Source organism: Lolium rigidum, unplaced genomic scaffold (genome assembly GCF_022539505.1).
Source record: "Lolium rigidum isolate FL_2022 unplaced genomic scaffold, APGP_CSIRO_Lrig_0.1 contig_22016_1, whole genome shotgun sequence".
Taxonomy (NCBI): domain Eukaryota; kingdom Viridiplantae; phylum Streptophyta; class Magnoliopsida; order Poales; family Poaceae; genus Lolium; species Lolium rigidum.
The window spans coordinates 12,336-28,485 of NW_025899990.1; the positions used below are offsets into that span (position 1 = coordinate 12,336).

Sequence of the window (16,150 nt, forward strand, 5' to 3'; positions counted from 1 at the left end):
CAAGCAGATGGCCCAATTCAGGGGGCAAATGTTTTTTCTTTTGTAGAACAGGCCAACCACCACCGCGCCTGCGACCTCCTACCATGCAGAGCACGAACCCGGCGGGCATCATGGGCCTATATAGACCCCGTACTCATTCCTCGGTAAGTGCACCACTTCACTAGCTTGCTTCCAAGTGCAACCACAAGAGGAAAGCCGCGCACCGCCGGTCCGTCGTGCAGAAGCTCGAATGGGTGCTCTTCGTGGTCGCGCTGCCGCTTCCGCATGCCCCTTCCTTGCCTTGGCCGTCCTCCTGGCACTGCCGGGCCTCACCGCCGGCATCACCCGGCACTACACGTTCAATGTACGTGTGTATTATTTCTTGAACGATGGGGAGCATAGGTGTCCTTAACCATTTCTATCCGCGGTGATGGTGCTGTCTATAGGTGCGCATGACGAAGGTGACACGGCTGTGCGGCAGCAAGAGCATCCCGACGGTGAACGGGCAGTTCCCGGGGCCGAAGCTGGTGGCGAGGGAAGGCGACCGCCTCGTGGTCAAGGTCCACAACCACATCAACTACAACGTCTCCTTCCACTGGTAAGAATACATCGATCGCTAGCCGTACGCCTGCACACGGGCACGGTTCTGTATATGATCAGTAACGCGCGTGCAGGCACGGCCTCCGGCAGCTGCGGAACGGGTGGGCGGACGGGCCGTCGTACATCACGCAGTGCCCGATCCAGCCAGGGCAGAGCTACACGTACGACTTCACCGTCGCCGGGCAGCGCGGCACGCTGTGGTGGCACGCCCACTTCTCCTGGCTCCGCGTGCACCTCTACGGCCCGCTCCTCATCCTCCCCAGCCGCTCCCAGGGCTACCCTTTCCAGAGCCCGCACAAGGAGGTGCCCATCATGTTCGGTACGTCAAGCTCCATCGCCTCCCCGTCTTGATGATCATGTGTGTTCTGCACTTGCTTGATTATGGGTCGACTGCCATGGATGATGGCATGGCAGGCGAGTGGTTCAAGGCGGACACGGAGACGGTGATCAACCAGGCCCTTCAGACTGGCGCTGGCCCAAACGTCTCCGACGCATACACTTTCAACGGGCTTCCTGGCCCAACTTACAACTGCTCGTCCAAAGGTATGTCAAAGCCTGGAAGCCCACGGCACAATGAAGAAATTTAATTTCTTTATTTTGCTGAAAATGTCTGAAAACTAACGATTTCGAAAACTAATGCTCGTGTGCTCGAAGACACGTACAAGCTCAAGGTGCAGCCCGGGAGAACGTACATGCTCCGCCTGATCAACGCGGCGCTCAACAACGAGCTCTTCTTCGCCATCGCCAACCACACGCTCACCGTCGTCGAGGCCGACGCCAACTACGTCAAGCCTTTCACCGCCACCACGCTCGTCATCTCACCGGGGCAGACCATGAACGTGCTGCTGACCGCCTCCACCAACCCCGCTTCCCAGGCGTTCGCCATGGCCGTCGCCCCGTACACCAACACCCAGGGCACGTTCGACAACACCACCGCCACGGCAGTCCTCGAGTACTACGCCCCGACACGGCCGACCTCCGCCCGAACCCTCCCGCTCCTGGCCCTGCCGCGGTACAACGACACCAACGCCGTCGCCAACTTCTCCGGCAACTTCCGGAGCCTGGCCACCGCGCAGTACCCGGCGCGCGTGCCACGGGCGGTGGACCGGCACGTGCTCTTCACCGTTGGCCTCGGCACGGACCCGTGCCCGCCCAACCGGACCTGCCAGGGCCCCAACGGCACCAAGTTCGCGGCGTCCATCAACAACAACTCCTTCGTCCGGCCCAGCACCGCGCTCCTCGAGGCGCACTACCGGCGGCGCTACGCCGGCGTGCTCATGGCCAACTTCCCGACGACGCCGCCGCATCCGTTCAATTACACCGGTACCGCGCCCAACAACACCTTCGTCGCCCACGGCACGAGGGTCGTGCCGCTCGCCTTCAATACCTCCGTGGAGCTGGTGATGCAGGGCACGGCCATCCAGGGCGCCGAAAGCCACCCGCTTCACATGCACGGCTTCAACTTCTTCGTCGTCGCGCAGGGCTTCGGCAACTACGATCCTGTGAACGATCCGACTAAGTACAATCTCGTCGACCCCGTCGAGCGGAACACCGTCAGCGTGCCCACCGCCGGCTGGGTCGCCGTGCGCTTCCTCGCCGACAACCCCGGTAATCTTTGATGCCATATTAGGCACATGCTTGACTTGCGTCGACTCCTGGCTCTTGTCTCGCTCGTGACAAAGCTTAACTAACTTGATGTGCTTTTTCTGTATCCGTGGTTCTGCGCCAGGTGTGTGGTTGATGCACTGTCACTTCGACGTGCACTTGAGCTGGGGTCTGTCCATGGCGTGGATGGTCGGCGACGGTCCTCTGCCGAATCAAGAGATGCTGCCTCCACCGTCCGATCTACCCAAATGCTGATGGCTAGCTGCTGCTACAAATTAAGGGCCGTGATCTGCGAATGTGTTGCTGCGTGCCACCTCATTTTCAACCGTTGTTATGTTTGACGAACCAACTCTTTGGTCCGGACTTTATTTTACACATGTGCCAATTCTGTGGCAAGTCATTCCACAGTGTTTCCACCTACTTAATTCCTGTTTTGAAACAGAATAAGATGTACTACCTCTGTCCATTTTTAGATGTCAAAAGTTTATCTAAATTTGAATGTATCTAGACATTTTTTAGACATAGATACATCCAAATTTAGATAAACCACTGGACATCTATTAATGGACGGAGGGTAGTTATTAATAAGTTCGTTTTTTTGTTGTTACCTTATTTTTGTTCCACATGTCACATTTGTTGTTGTTGTGTGTACACCACTACGCGGCCAAGCCCTCAATACAGCAAAGAAAGTGTATATTTCTAAGTTTTCTCTCAAAAAATCTTATATATAAGTCGGCTATGAGCATTGATTCGTCATCTTACGAAAATTGAGCAGCTGTATATTTTTGGAACGGCTATTCAACTTCAAATATAACTCATTCACGTGATTGATAAATACAAATCTGGTCTCAAATAAAACTAGATAGATATGAGTGCTTCTCCATGCCGCCTCCATCTATTTCTGATATAGCGTGGTCAGGAGAGTAGACTCAACGATGTTTTTGCCCATGCCAGTATCACGGGTTGTACACTTGGCTTGTCTACCTTTGTCTTAATGGCACGCGTAGTTTTAAATCGGTAGTCTTGTGGAGAAAGGGGTAGCATATAGTGTGGATATCCGCTGGAGTTTGTCCTAGACATGTAACCGGGCGGCCCGCTAAAAATATATAAATTAGCGACTTAGGATGCGGATGCACCTATATATCTCTTTGTTCCAGCTTGCGGGTGGTGAAGGCAACATGCAGAAGAAGTCATGTCATGGAAGGGACAACGCGATGACACGTCACGCCTATGAGATACCGTTTGCGGTAACCTCCATGGCATTGAGAAGGCTAGTTTATTTATAAAATTGAAATTATACAATAGTATAAATATTTATTTGGACAGGGTTGCATTGCTCATATGGTTTTTAGATTCTTCTTGGTCCATGAGATGATATATTTGTACCTATTGGGGCATGTACAATGGGAGCGCTAAGCCATGTGCGCCAGGATTGAATTTCCGGTCGATCAGCGGTTCAGCTTTCCAATCCTAGCGTCTTGGTTGCGTCGACGTAAAAGAAATCGTCCAGCGCGCAAAAGAAAGCATCCAGCGATTGATTTTCTGACTCCCGTACTAGGTGAATTGGCAGACAGTTTTGCGTCTGTTTTAGCGCCTCATGTTGAGAAGCCACTAGCGCTTAAATCACTTTCTAATTTAATAGCATCTTTTCTCGCTACAAGCGCATGGATAAGCGACCAGCAGTGTACATGCCATTAAAGATCAGTAGAGATCACAGAGCAACATAGCGTGGCGGGGGTTTGTTTGGTGTCTTTCTCGGGGCTAGAGCTCACCCACAAAATATGGAAGTTAGGCAACATAAGAATAACCCCACCGATAGTAGCAACTCTGTCACATGTCAGCTAGTGTTTCTTCGCCAGCTACTTCCATTATTTTCCATTGGTAAGTTACCTAACATGAGCCTAATTTGCAATGTTGAACACAAAGCATAACATATATGGCAAAAAAAAAGGCGGATACGAAGACAGATATGTGTTGCTACGGCTATGAAGGAAAAAATCTTTTCTTGGCTATGTGATCAAATCGAACTGACTGGCTAAGGTCCCGTTTGTTTAAGCTTCTACTTCTGCTTTTGGAGCTTTTGGGATTAAAAAGCGGATAGATCAAACAAACAGCAAGAATTACAAAAGCACTACGAGCGCCGAAGTTGGTCAGGACCTGCTTCCCGAGCTTTCCCCGCTTCCCGAATGGTAAATGACCCGATTGTCCCCAACCCTTCATATTATTTACGCAAGAACTGCCATCCCATATAAGTGCGGCCTGCCCTCCCAAAGCCAATCCGGCCCGACACCCCGTGCTCATTTCCCCCCTCCTCCTGTCCCGTTTCCATGGCAGCTAGAGTTAGTTTCCCCTTCTCGGCCGCCGCCGCCGTTCATGGCTGCCTTGGCCGCCAGCAACCGCCGCCTCCGTCCCAGCACTCGTCGTCCTCTCCGTTCTCGTCCTTCTGAAGCTCGCCGCTGTCGCCGTCCCTGGCCGTCGTCGTCGCCAACAACAGCCGCCGCCGTCCCAGCACTCCTCCCCCTCTCCATTCCCGGGCTCCTGCAGCTCGCCGCCGTCGCTGTTCACGGCCTCCGTGGCCGCCAGCAACCGCCACCGTCCCAGCACTATTCCTCTTCATTCCCGTCCTCCCGATCTGGTCGCCGTCGGCTGCCCGCTGGATCGAGCACATCTCCGGCAGGAGGACCTCGTCCTCGTCCTCACCACTGGTAGGACAAGCTCGTCCCAGTCGTCCTACCAACCAGCGGCATCTGTTGTGTTCGGACGCCCTTTTGCTATCTTGAATCTGCAAAGGCAGCAAGATCCGTATGTGTATTCCTTCATCGGTTCATTCCGTGAGATATCTGGGCGGCTGAACCTGTGTGATTCCGAGAAATATCGTGGATGCGTGTGAGATTGCTATTTGCAAAGGAACCAAGATCCGTATCTATAGATTCCAAACAGCTTTTGTATTTGCTTGCTATTTGCATTAATTCCAAACATTTTGCACACATAGTCATGGGATTTGCGCAATAGAAGGCAAAAGTCAAAATTGAAAAGCCACGATAACCATGGACTATCAAATGTTACGGATTAATAAACTTATTTAAGTGATGTGAGTTGATGAACATGGACAGACGTGATACTACTATGTTATTTTGTAGGGATTTCTATTTTCGTGCCATCGGGTCTTTAGTTGTGCTCAGTTTTCCCCAACTCCTTAGTTTTTCCTCAGTTTTACCCAGCCGGTTGCCCGACGGTTGACCGTTATCTTCTGACTAGTGGGGCCACGTAGAGCCTGCAAAGACACGTCAGACCATCCATTTTTGTTTGACCGTAAGCATCGGTGTATCCCTGACCAAAATGCACGAGTGGGGCTTCGGTATATCGAATGACAAGTGGGCCATGGCGCTGATACAATGGGCAATACACGGGTAGGAATAGATTTTTAAACGGAGCTCTACAGCGATGGCACGGAGGAGGTGGCCTGCGGGGTGCCGAGATAAGATCGACGTCCACAAAGAACTGCATGAGGCGAGACCAGACGCATTAGATAGATATGAACTAGACGCGTTTAACCATGCAAAGAAGAGAAGAAATGGTCGACGACATCGACGACTACCTCAAAACTTTGACTGACCGTGTCCGATACGAACGCGAGCAATGTAGAGAAAACTAGTGTCTCTCCTTTCTGGCGTGTATAGATGGGTGCTAGAAGAGTGTGGTGGCGAAGGGAAAGACCTCGCGGTGGTCTGTGGCGTCCAGCATAGCGGGGCGGCGTGGCTGTGCCCACAGCGGCGTGCATGCATGTTCGACATTGGCATCAACATGTACGTTCAGCATTGGCCTCGGCGGTATCTCTGGTGTGTCAGTGATCGAATGAGGGGACGGGATTGACGGTGCATCCCGACGGTGACCTAGCAGTGGCGGCGAGCATAGTCGTTCTGACCATGCCGATATCGGCATCGGCATCGTTTGGAGGCTGTGGTGCTCGAATCAAGGTGGGATTTGTTTCTTGTACGCTAAAAGTGATTTGAAACAAGTTTCGTGTTGAAGGTTAGGTAACGAAAGTTTATAACTAAGCCCAAAATTATACTAGCGCCATGGTGAGGTTCTTTTTGATAGAGCTATACGGTTGGGCAAACTTTTTTGACACTTTTTAGATAGGGTTCCTTGTTGTTACACGTATGGCATCATGTATGGCAAATTTGGGGTCATTTGGAGATGTTCAAAAAAATCACTTTGCTTAAACGCATGCTGTTTCATCTCACTGAAAACAGCTTTTCTAACAAGGTGATTTTTTCTACATTCTCTAAATGACCTCAAATTTCATACAGCTGATCTTCTATACATACATAGATAGATGGTTTCATTTTTACATTTTTCGAACTTTTTATTTCCCTTTATAATACCCAATTGATTTTCAGATTTTGTAACAAGTTATGGCATCATGTATGGCATCTCTTTCGCCATAAATTTCAAATTTTGTGAAACTTTCCCTTTTAGATATTCCTTGTTGTTATAGATATGGCATCATGTATGCCAAATTCTGTTAGGTATCACTGAAACCAGCTTTTGTAACAAGTTAGGTTTTTTCGACCTTCTCAAATGGGATTTTTTTACTACCTTCTCTAAATGACCTAAAAAATCATACAGACGATCTTCTATACAAAGATAGGTAGATTTTTTGCGTGAAAAGTAATGGATACAACAAATCAGTGATGGTTTATCATTTTTTCGTTAAAATTAATGGCTACAACAAATCGGTGATGGTTTATCATTTTTTGCGTGAAAATTAATGGCTACAACAAGTCGGTGATGGTTTATCATTTTTTTCGTGAAAATTAATGGCTACAACAAATCGGTGATGGTTTATCATTTTTTGCGTGAAAATTAATGGCTACAACAAATCGGTGATGGTTTATCATTTTTTGCGTGAAAATTAATGGCTACAACAAATCGGTGATGGTTTATTATTTTTTTCGTGAAAATTAATGGCTACAACAAATCGGTGATGGTTTATCATTTTTTGCGTGAAAATTAATGGCTACAACAAATCGGTGATGGTTTATCATTTTTTGCGTGGAAAGTAATGCCTAAAAGAGTTTATAATTTTTAGCGCGTGAAAATGAATACAGAAAACCGCCCTTTAGCATACTTAGAGAGTGGAAGGTAACCGCCGACAGAGAGAGAGGGGTTATCCTGCCTGTTAGATCATACGATCAACGGTCGGCGGGCACGATCCGCGTGACATGGGCTAGACCAATCAGGACAATATTGCACGTCTGCGAGAATTTGTGGAGGGAGAGGGAAAAATTGAGTAGTATCAAGAAACCAAGGGCACCTGTGTAATAAACAGACTAAGGGATTCAAATATGAGATTTAAAAAATGGAAAATGCGTGTTTTGTACAATGAAACCCATCTTGGCCTACCTCAAACTATTTGCAATACAAATATACATGAGTGTGAGAATTGTGGCCTCATTTAGACAAAGTATGTTTTGGGGAAAGCTGTTTTGGGAAGGGCTTATTGTGGAAAACCATGCACCTTCATAGCTACTAGGTGATTTGAGAAGGCCTTTGAGAAGTGGCAATTTATGGTAAAATTTGATTTATCTATGACTTATCTATGTTTTGAGAACTGGAAATTTATGGTAAAGACTTCATGAGTATGTGCCACTATTTTTCGGAATTTTTTGCACATTAAATGACTCATTTAACTAGTTAATCCCATTTGTTGACTGTTTGTTGACCAGCCACTTGAGGGTAAAACTGAGCATATTGCACTAGCCAGTATTAGCACTCAAGGGGAAAACTGAGCACAGAAAAAATGCTAGTATATGACTCGAGGTTATACCTGAGTATATCTAAATTTCCAGAGTTAGACTCGAGGACGCGTGTTGCGGTGCAGAAATGGAAGACGTGCAATTGTTGACGCGTAGACGCGAGTCGCGGTGCAGAAGTCGAAGACGTGCAATCGTGGACGCGTGTCACATTGCAGAAGTCCAAGACGTGCAGACATGCAGCGGTGGACGCGTAGGACGCGGGTCGCATTAACCACCCCTCGCCTTTATAGACGCCTCCTCCCACTATCTCTATCACTCTCACTCGCCCACGCAACGACGTCTCTCTCACGTCCCATCATCTTCTCCAAAGCAAAAAACCCTCTCCCTCTCCCTCTCCCTCTCCTCTGCCGGCGAGATGGACAAGGAGAATGCCAATCCCATCGTCCACGGCGCCGTCGGCTCCAAGCGCGACGCCTCCCTCTTCGACGCCGTCCCCTCAACGGACGTCGCCGCCGCCTCCGCCGGTGCATCGGAGGCTGCTGCCGCCGGTGGCGGTCAGATCCCGCCGGGATATGACCCCTATGAGCCGGTGCCGTACATCCCGCCCCCGAACCCCTACGACACCTTCCTGGAGGACCCATGGAACGAGGTAACTACGGTTTGCTTCCTTTTTTGTTCCCCATTCCTTTTTGAACCCTATTTTTGCTAGTGTAGATGGATCTGTAGATGGATGAGTATTGGGCTAATATTTGCGCCGATTTTATTCCATTTTGTTTTGATCACTTCTTGATTTCCTTTAAGATTTGGGGTTCGGCCGTTCGGTTAATTTATGCAAGTAATAATTGGATCTCAATCAGTTAATTTATGCAAGTAATTATGGAATCTCAATCAGTTATTTTATGCACTAATCGAAAGATATCAACCGTTTAATTTTGCAAATAATCTGGAATGTGTTCAAGTTCAGATCTGGAATCTGTTTCTTTTCCTATGATGAATCGTTGGGCACAAATTTTTACAGGGAGGGTTCAGCGAACCATTGCTGTGTACAAATCTGTTGTGCATGAGCTTTGGTTCGCTTACACCTTCCCTGTAGATATATAATCGTGCCCACTCTAACTGAGGCAGACTCTGTTTTTCCTAACTTTGTTATCATGCACGTCCGTCATCGTTGCAACTCATTCACTCATAGTTTCTGTTTGATATGGATCAGCTGTCTGGCAGTGACGTCGGCAGCGACGAGGAGGAGGAGGACGTCAAGACTCGCCAGGTGCTGCGGAGGCTGCAGGTCGGCCAGTACATCTCCTACTTCGCCAAGGGTGTCTACGAGTGCCCCTTCGCTCTAGGAGACTCGGCGGCACGGACTTCAACTGCCTCGTCACGCATGGTGAAAACATCAGCAACACCTTCCCCAAGGTCGGCACGACGGTGAACGTCTACTCCTTCCGCGCCAAGCACAGGGCGCTCGGCATGCACCTCCACAGCATGCAACGGGTGAAGATCTCCGCCGGGCGCATGCCTCCGCTCAAGCCCAAGGATCCCAAGGGGAGCAGCAGCAACAAGTGGAGGGAGAGCCAGATGGGGTAGGCGGAGTCCTGGACGTGTGCTGCTGCTGCCTCCCATTTTGTTGTTGGGATCCCTTTGTTGTTAGCTAGGGATCCCTTGTTGTTATGTTGTTAGTATGATGGTGTTGTGAAGAACCTCGAACCTGTTACTATGTTGGCTGCTGTGTATGCAGCTTATTATCTAGGGAGGGATCCCTATTATCTATCCCTATTCTACTATATTTTGTTGGCCCTACTTTGTTTTCTCGATTTACTATGACTGTGAATTTATCGTACATTACCCTGGAGATTTGCTTCTAGATTTAACTACATAAATATGGACCAGAGGGAGTACTAGATTGGGATCCCTACTAGATTTGCTGCCATATTGGGCAAACAACGAGGGCCAAAAGGCACAAATAATTGAAGAAAGACAGAAATGCAAACTTCTCTAGATTTGATACTTATTTGGTGAAAAGGACAGAGAGAAAAGAGGGGGAAAAGGAGCTCTTAATAATGCCAATTTGGGGCCGAGAGAGACAGAACCCAGCTCCTGCTCACGTGCGCAACCAAACGCGGTCTCGTCCTGTCCCACGCGGTCCCTTTCTACCGGCCCCACACGACGCGGCCCCACACGTGACAGAACGGTCAACTAAACGGGAATCCTGCCGTCTGAGCTGCTTCTGCGGGTTTCAAACAAGGGCTTGGAGAAAACTGAGGAAAAACTAAGGAGCTGGAAAAAACTGAGTACAACTAAGGACCTGGGGGCACGAAAATAGAAATCCCTATTTTGTATTGCCTAAAAATGGGTAAATTGAGGTAAGTTAGTTATTAGGCATGATAATTATTTAATAAAACAGACATAAATAGCTAATTCGTTTAAAAACAACATTTATACAACATATTAAGCACTTAAGGGCATTCTAGACATTTCACTCCTAAAACTAACAGCAGCTGACGTAAAAAGCATTCCTGCCAAACATCAAATCTCTGATTCCAATAGCTGCTTTCTACAGCTGCTTTTCCACAACCCACCAGCTACAACTTCTTTTTAAAAGCTGCAGCCCAAACAAACACACCCTAAATCTTCTTAGTGTATTAAACCTTTATCAGCAAGCTAGGAAACATTTAAAAAGGCAGTGCATCTAATAGTACTATACCAGAAAACAAATCAGCAGGAGGGACCGTTTTTTTTTACTGTGAGCAAGAGGAACCATAGATTAACATCAGAGAAAACATTAACATAATATTAACAATACACATATTATCATTCACTTTCAAATATTAACTATAGAGTACTAGTTTAAAATAGAAGACGTTGATGCCTCAGGAGGGTATATCACATATTTGAAACCAGTTGAACATTCCAGATCAATTTCTGAAAACGCAAATATTGGCCAAAAGTAGATTGGTGGAACTCCATGCATTGGGAAACTAGAATCTGCGATCCAGCCATGCATAATACCATGTTACAACATGGAAATACCTTTTTATGCCAAGGAAGCGGGGATATCTCGTATGGATTATAGTAGCCACTCTGACCCCTCTGTGTAGCCATATGAAGCATCTCCTCTATTTTCGTGCTAGCTTTGCTTTGTAGTTTTAAGACTACTCATGGTGGAAGTAACATACTCCCTCCGGTTCATGGCTTAAAGCGTAAAAAAAAATTGATTTTACATCAAGGCTTAAGATGCGCATGCAAAAGAAGAAATAACCTTTTTTTTTTGCGAATCAAAGAAATAACCTTCCAAAAATACCCCTTAGATGCGTTACTTTCGTCCTCTTTATTTGCACTGTAGTTAAACCTGGCATCCTATTTTCCTTCGCCTTCCGCACAAAGAGCTTTCCGACACACTTACCCATGCGGCCGCGAATTAATCCAACCAATAGCCTAACCATTGCATGCAACTTAATTGCCTCTGCATGCACATGCATGCCTAAAAAACCAAGTGGTAATTAATGTGACGGAATAAAGCCAGTTGGGGATGCGCGTAAATTATGGCCACTGGAGACATTTTTTAGGGACAAATTCGACCAGAAGTACTGAGCTGCAATTAGCCTTAATAAACTGATGAGGACATCCCTACCGAACCATTACCTCCGTCATTGCAAGATGAAAAAGAAGTTGATGTGAAGCTCAAGTCCAATAAAGTCAGAATTGGACCTATGACAAGAGCTCGTGCAAAGCTATTAAAACAACAGGTGAACTTGTTCTTAAACAATACTTTGATTGATGAGAATTTTATACTACCTAAATCTGTTGACTTGTGTATGATCAGGTACGAGGATAAAGGAAGCATCGCACGAGGAGGAGGAGAACAGCTGGACATGGTGCTGGACATGAAGACACCTCATGGACGCGCGAGGAAGGAGAGGGAGGCATGCGCGAGGGAGGAAGAAGAAGTCCAGGCCGGCGCCACGACGGGCGCGACCGGCCGCCACGCCGGCCGGCCCGGCCACACGCCCGGTCCAACCGGTTCCCACACCGGATGAGCCGGCGCCCGCCGGCTCCTGCGCCGGTGCCAACCGGGCGGGTATACTGAGCGTCCGCCCCTTGGCCTGGTCACAGCCCAGTCCTTGGCCCGGTCCAAACCGGACCGGCCGGTTACTAGCCCGGTCGACCGGCCCCCAGACCGGCCGTGTCCGAGTCAGTCTCGACCAGATCCCGATTTAGGTTGGTTATTATCGTATTTTGTCAACTTCTGGTTGTCCTGAGCCCCTATATTAGTGCCCAGGACGCCCTCATAATAGCTTTAGACCATGTTTAAGATAAACACTTGTTCATAGTTGATTGCTTTGCAACTCTATTGAATCTATACACCAATTCGCATCGATCTGGTATTTTGCTACTGAAAGTTTCGTGTGATCTCATTGTTCCATTGGGAATTAGACGGTTGCAATTTACCACTTTGTGTTCGGCGGCTATGTGTGCAAGTGTGTGGAGTTGCGAATATCTTGCAGGGTTGAGAGTTGTTGCATTGGCGACATGAATCAATCGAGAGACTTCATCGGCGTCATACAAATTATCTCCAGCTCCTCATCGTCTTATCTCTGCTGTGTTCATCGTGTGTTCATCACCACCACCGTGCTTACTAAGAAGATAGGGCAACCCCTTATCATAAACGAGCCAACAAATATATGCCCTTTACCTTGGGATGGAGAGAGTAGCCAGTAAAATCACACACCCCAAGGCATTTTGGTGACATGTGATACGTCCCAAACGTATCTATAATTTTTTATGCTCCATGCTTATTTTGTTACAATTCTTATATGTTTTATGTGCACTTTTCCACACTTTTTAGCATTTTCTGGGACTAACCTATTAACGTAGTGCCGCAGTGCCAGTTCCTGTTTTCTACTGTTTTTGTGTTTCAGAAAAATTGTACATGAAAGTTTCTCGGAATTGGACGAAACAAAAGCCCAGAGTCTTATTTTTCCAGAACGAAGACGGAGCCAGAAGGACACGCGTAGGAGAGCTGTCACGTGGCAGTACACAGGGCAGGTGCGGCCCCACCCTTGGCCGCGCCTGGCCCATGTACTGGTGCCTCGTCGCATCGTTTGCTCCGCCCTTCCGCCTATTAATTCCTCGTATCGGGAAAATCCCAGGGACCAGAGCCTCCATCCACGAGAACTTCCAACGCCGCCGACAACCGAAACCCTAGTTCGGGAGGGTTCTGCAGTCCATCCCGGCACCCTGCCGGAGAGGGAAATCACCGCCGGAGGCCTCTACATCGCCATGTCTTCATCCGAGGTGATGCGTGAGTAGTCCTTCATGGGACCATGGGTCCATAGAAGTAGCTAGATGGTTGTCCTCTCCTTGTTGTGCTTCATGTATAGATCTTGTGAGCTGCCTAACATGATCAAGATCATCTATTTGTAATTGCTCCATGTTGGATTGATGTGGATCCGATTTATAGAGAGATTGTTTTGGTTGAGATTATGTATTATGTTATTATGATCTTGCATGCTCTCCGTTTCTATTAGATGCTCTGGCCAAGTAGATGCCAGCGACTCCAAGAGGGAGTATTTATACTCGATAGTGGGTTCATGCCTCTATTTAACCATGGGAAGTGACCTTGTTCTTCTAGATGTGCTGTTGCTACTAGGGAGAAAATAGAGGTGTTCTATTCAAGGATAGTTTCATCGTTTACTTTACACACATTGCTTAAAGCAATAGTCCGTTGCTTGCAACTTAATATTGGAGGGTGTCGCGGATGCAATCCTGAAGGTGGATTATTAGTCATAGATGCAGTTGGATTACGGTCTATGTATATTGTTGTAATGCCCGCATACTTTCATAGCATGTATTCTGCACCAACCATTAGCGTAGAATCTCTATTTGTCAATCGCCCATCTGTAATTTGTTTACCCAACATATTTATTTTATTGGGGATGCGCCTCTAGTGAACTGTGGACCCCGGTCCTTCTTTTAATTGCAATCTTCTACAACATTTTTATGTTCTGTTCTCGTCAAATAATTCTTCTTCCACACGGTTCGTTTAATCTTTTGTTTTCAGCAAAACCAGTGAGCTTGACAACCTCGCTGAAAGTTGGGGACAAAGTTCTTGGTTGTTTGTGTGCAGCTCTACACGTTGCTACTGACGCCGGCAGTGCGCCCTGCCACGAGTTGGTTCGCAACACCTCGGGAGAGAACGTTTTTCTCCTACTGGTCGATAAACCTTGGTTTCTTACTGAGGGAAAATTTCCTGCTGCGCTCATCATACCTTCCTCTTTGGGTTCCACTCAACGTTGCGCATAAATTCTCCTTCATCAACTCCGAGCTCAGCAAAGACTTTTTCTGGCGCCGTTGCCGGGGGAAAAAACATCTCTTCTGCGAGGGGAGTCTCTCACTCTCAACTCTTTTACTTTGTTATTGTTTTGCTTGCATACTTTACTTTTATCTTGTTTGCATTCTATATCGAAAATCCAAAAAAAATAGTATAGTTGTTATTTCTGTTGCTTGCATTATTTTTATTAAATGACTACTCCTGAGAATACTAAGTTGTGTGATTTTACTAGCACCAACAATGATTTTATTTGCACACCCATTGCTCCACCTGCTCCTGAAGCAGCTTTTTATGAGATTAAGCCTGTCTTGTTGAACCTTATTATGAAAGAGCAATTTTCTGGTGTTAGTATTGATGATGCTGCTTCTCACCTCAAAAATTTTGTTGAGCTATGTGAGATGCAAAATATAAGGATGTAGATGGTGATAGTATTAAGTTGAAATTGTTTCCTTTCTCCTTAAGAGGTAGAGCTAATGAGTGGTAGCTATCTTTGCCTAGAAATAGTATTGATTCTTGGGTTAAATGCAAAGTTGCTTTTATTGGAAAATATTATCCTCCTACAGAAATTATATCTTTGAGAAGTGATATTTTGAAATTTAGACAATTTGATACTGAGCATGTTGCCCAAGCTTGGGAAAGAATGAAATCTTGGGTTAAAAATTGTCCCACTCATGGACTGACTACTTGGATGATTATTCAAACCTTCTATGCAGGATTAAATTTTTCTTCAAGAAACTTATTGGATTCAGCTGCTGGAGGCACTTTTATGTCTATGACCCTTGGGACGGCTACAAAACTTCTGGACAATATGATGGTTAATTATTCGGAGTGGCATACCAAGAGAGCTCCACAAGGTAAAAAGGTAAATTCTGTTGAGGAAACTTCTACTTTGAGTGATAAGATTGATGCTATTATATCTATGATTGCAAATAATAATGCTCCTATGGATCCAAACAATGTTCCTTTGGCCTCTTTGGTTGCTCAAGAAGAAAATGTAGATGTGAATTTTATTAAGAGCAACAATTTTAATAATAATGCCTATAGGAATAATTTTGGTAGCAATAATTATAGGCAGTATGGAAATGGTTTTAGCTCAAAAATGCCTAGTGAAGAGAGAATTACAGAGGTAGAAAATTCGACTAAGGGCTTTATGAAAATGCAATTTGAACAAAACAAGTTATTTACTCAATCCATGGGAGAGCAATCTTCTATGCTTAAAAATATTAGCCAGCAGCTTGGAAATTTGAATAGGGAGATTTCTGGTTTCCAAGTCAAACTTTCAAGTGCTGAAACTCGCATTTGAACTTTGTCTGAGGCTCAAACTTGTTTAATAAATAGGATGGCAGCCAAACCTATGATCTTAGAAGAGAAAACTTTTTCTCAAACAAATGCTATTCAAGTTAGAATTGATGACAATATGAGGTTGTTAGCTGAATGCATGCTAGGTGGGAAAGAGAAGATGAGATGGCTAGAGAAAATAATTTAGCCAAGGTTTACACAATCACCACCAATAGTAATACTGAACCTTTGAATGCTAGCAAACCTCCTACTACTACTAGCAAAATCGAAAATGTAGGAAAAGTCCCCACTCCACATAGAAAAGTGTATAAACCCATTAAAACTGTTCCCGACAAGCGTGTTGAAATTTTTAGAGGTGTGGGAGATAATTGTCCTTTTATTTTTGATAGCAATGATTTTGATTTTGAAAGTTGTACCATTACTGAAGTTATAAAGTCTTGCAAAAGCTCGCTGAAACTTTCAATGCTAGTGAACAAAATGTTGCTCTTACAAAGCATATTGCTAGTGCTATTATGAAAATAAGGGAAGAGAAGTTGAAACATGAGGTTTCAATTCCTAAAAAGTTAGAAGATGGTTG

The 16,150-nt window shown here is 46.2% G+C and overlaps 1 protein-coding gene across 1 annotated transcript; it reads left to right on the top strand.

Moving 5' to 3' along the window:
- The first annotated feature begins 229 nt into the window (after window positions 1–229).
- LOC124680619 (putative laccase-5) lies at window positions 230–2,439 on the top strand. The gene is made up of 6 exons (XM_047215688.1): window positions 230–343; window positions 426–577; window positions 654–898; window positions 994–1,122; window positions 1,234–2,187; window positions 2,309–2,439. Exons 1-6 carry the CDS (start codon window positions 230–232, stop codon window positions 2,437–2,439), a joined length of 1,725 nt encoding a protein of 574 aa, XP_047071644.1.
- The last annotated feature ends 13,711 nt before the right edge of the window (window positions 2,440–16,150 follow it).

Excerpts from the sequence above, each read along its gene's own strand:
- LOC124680619 (XM_047215688.1), top strand. The coding sequence starts at position 230 with ATGGGTGCTCTTCGTGGTCGCGCTGCCGCTTCCGCATGCCCCTTCCTT. Across the intron at positions 344-425 it reads CCCGGCACTACACGTTCAAT|GTGCGCATGACGAAGGTGAC; the intron begins GTACGTGTGTAT and ends TGCTGTCTATAG. Across the intron at positions 1,123-1,233 it reads TTACAACTGCTCGTCCAAAG|ACACGTACAAGCTCAAGGTG; the intron begins GTATGTCAAAGC and ends GTGTGCTCGAAG.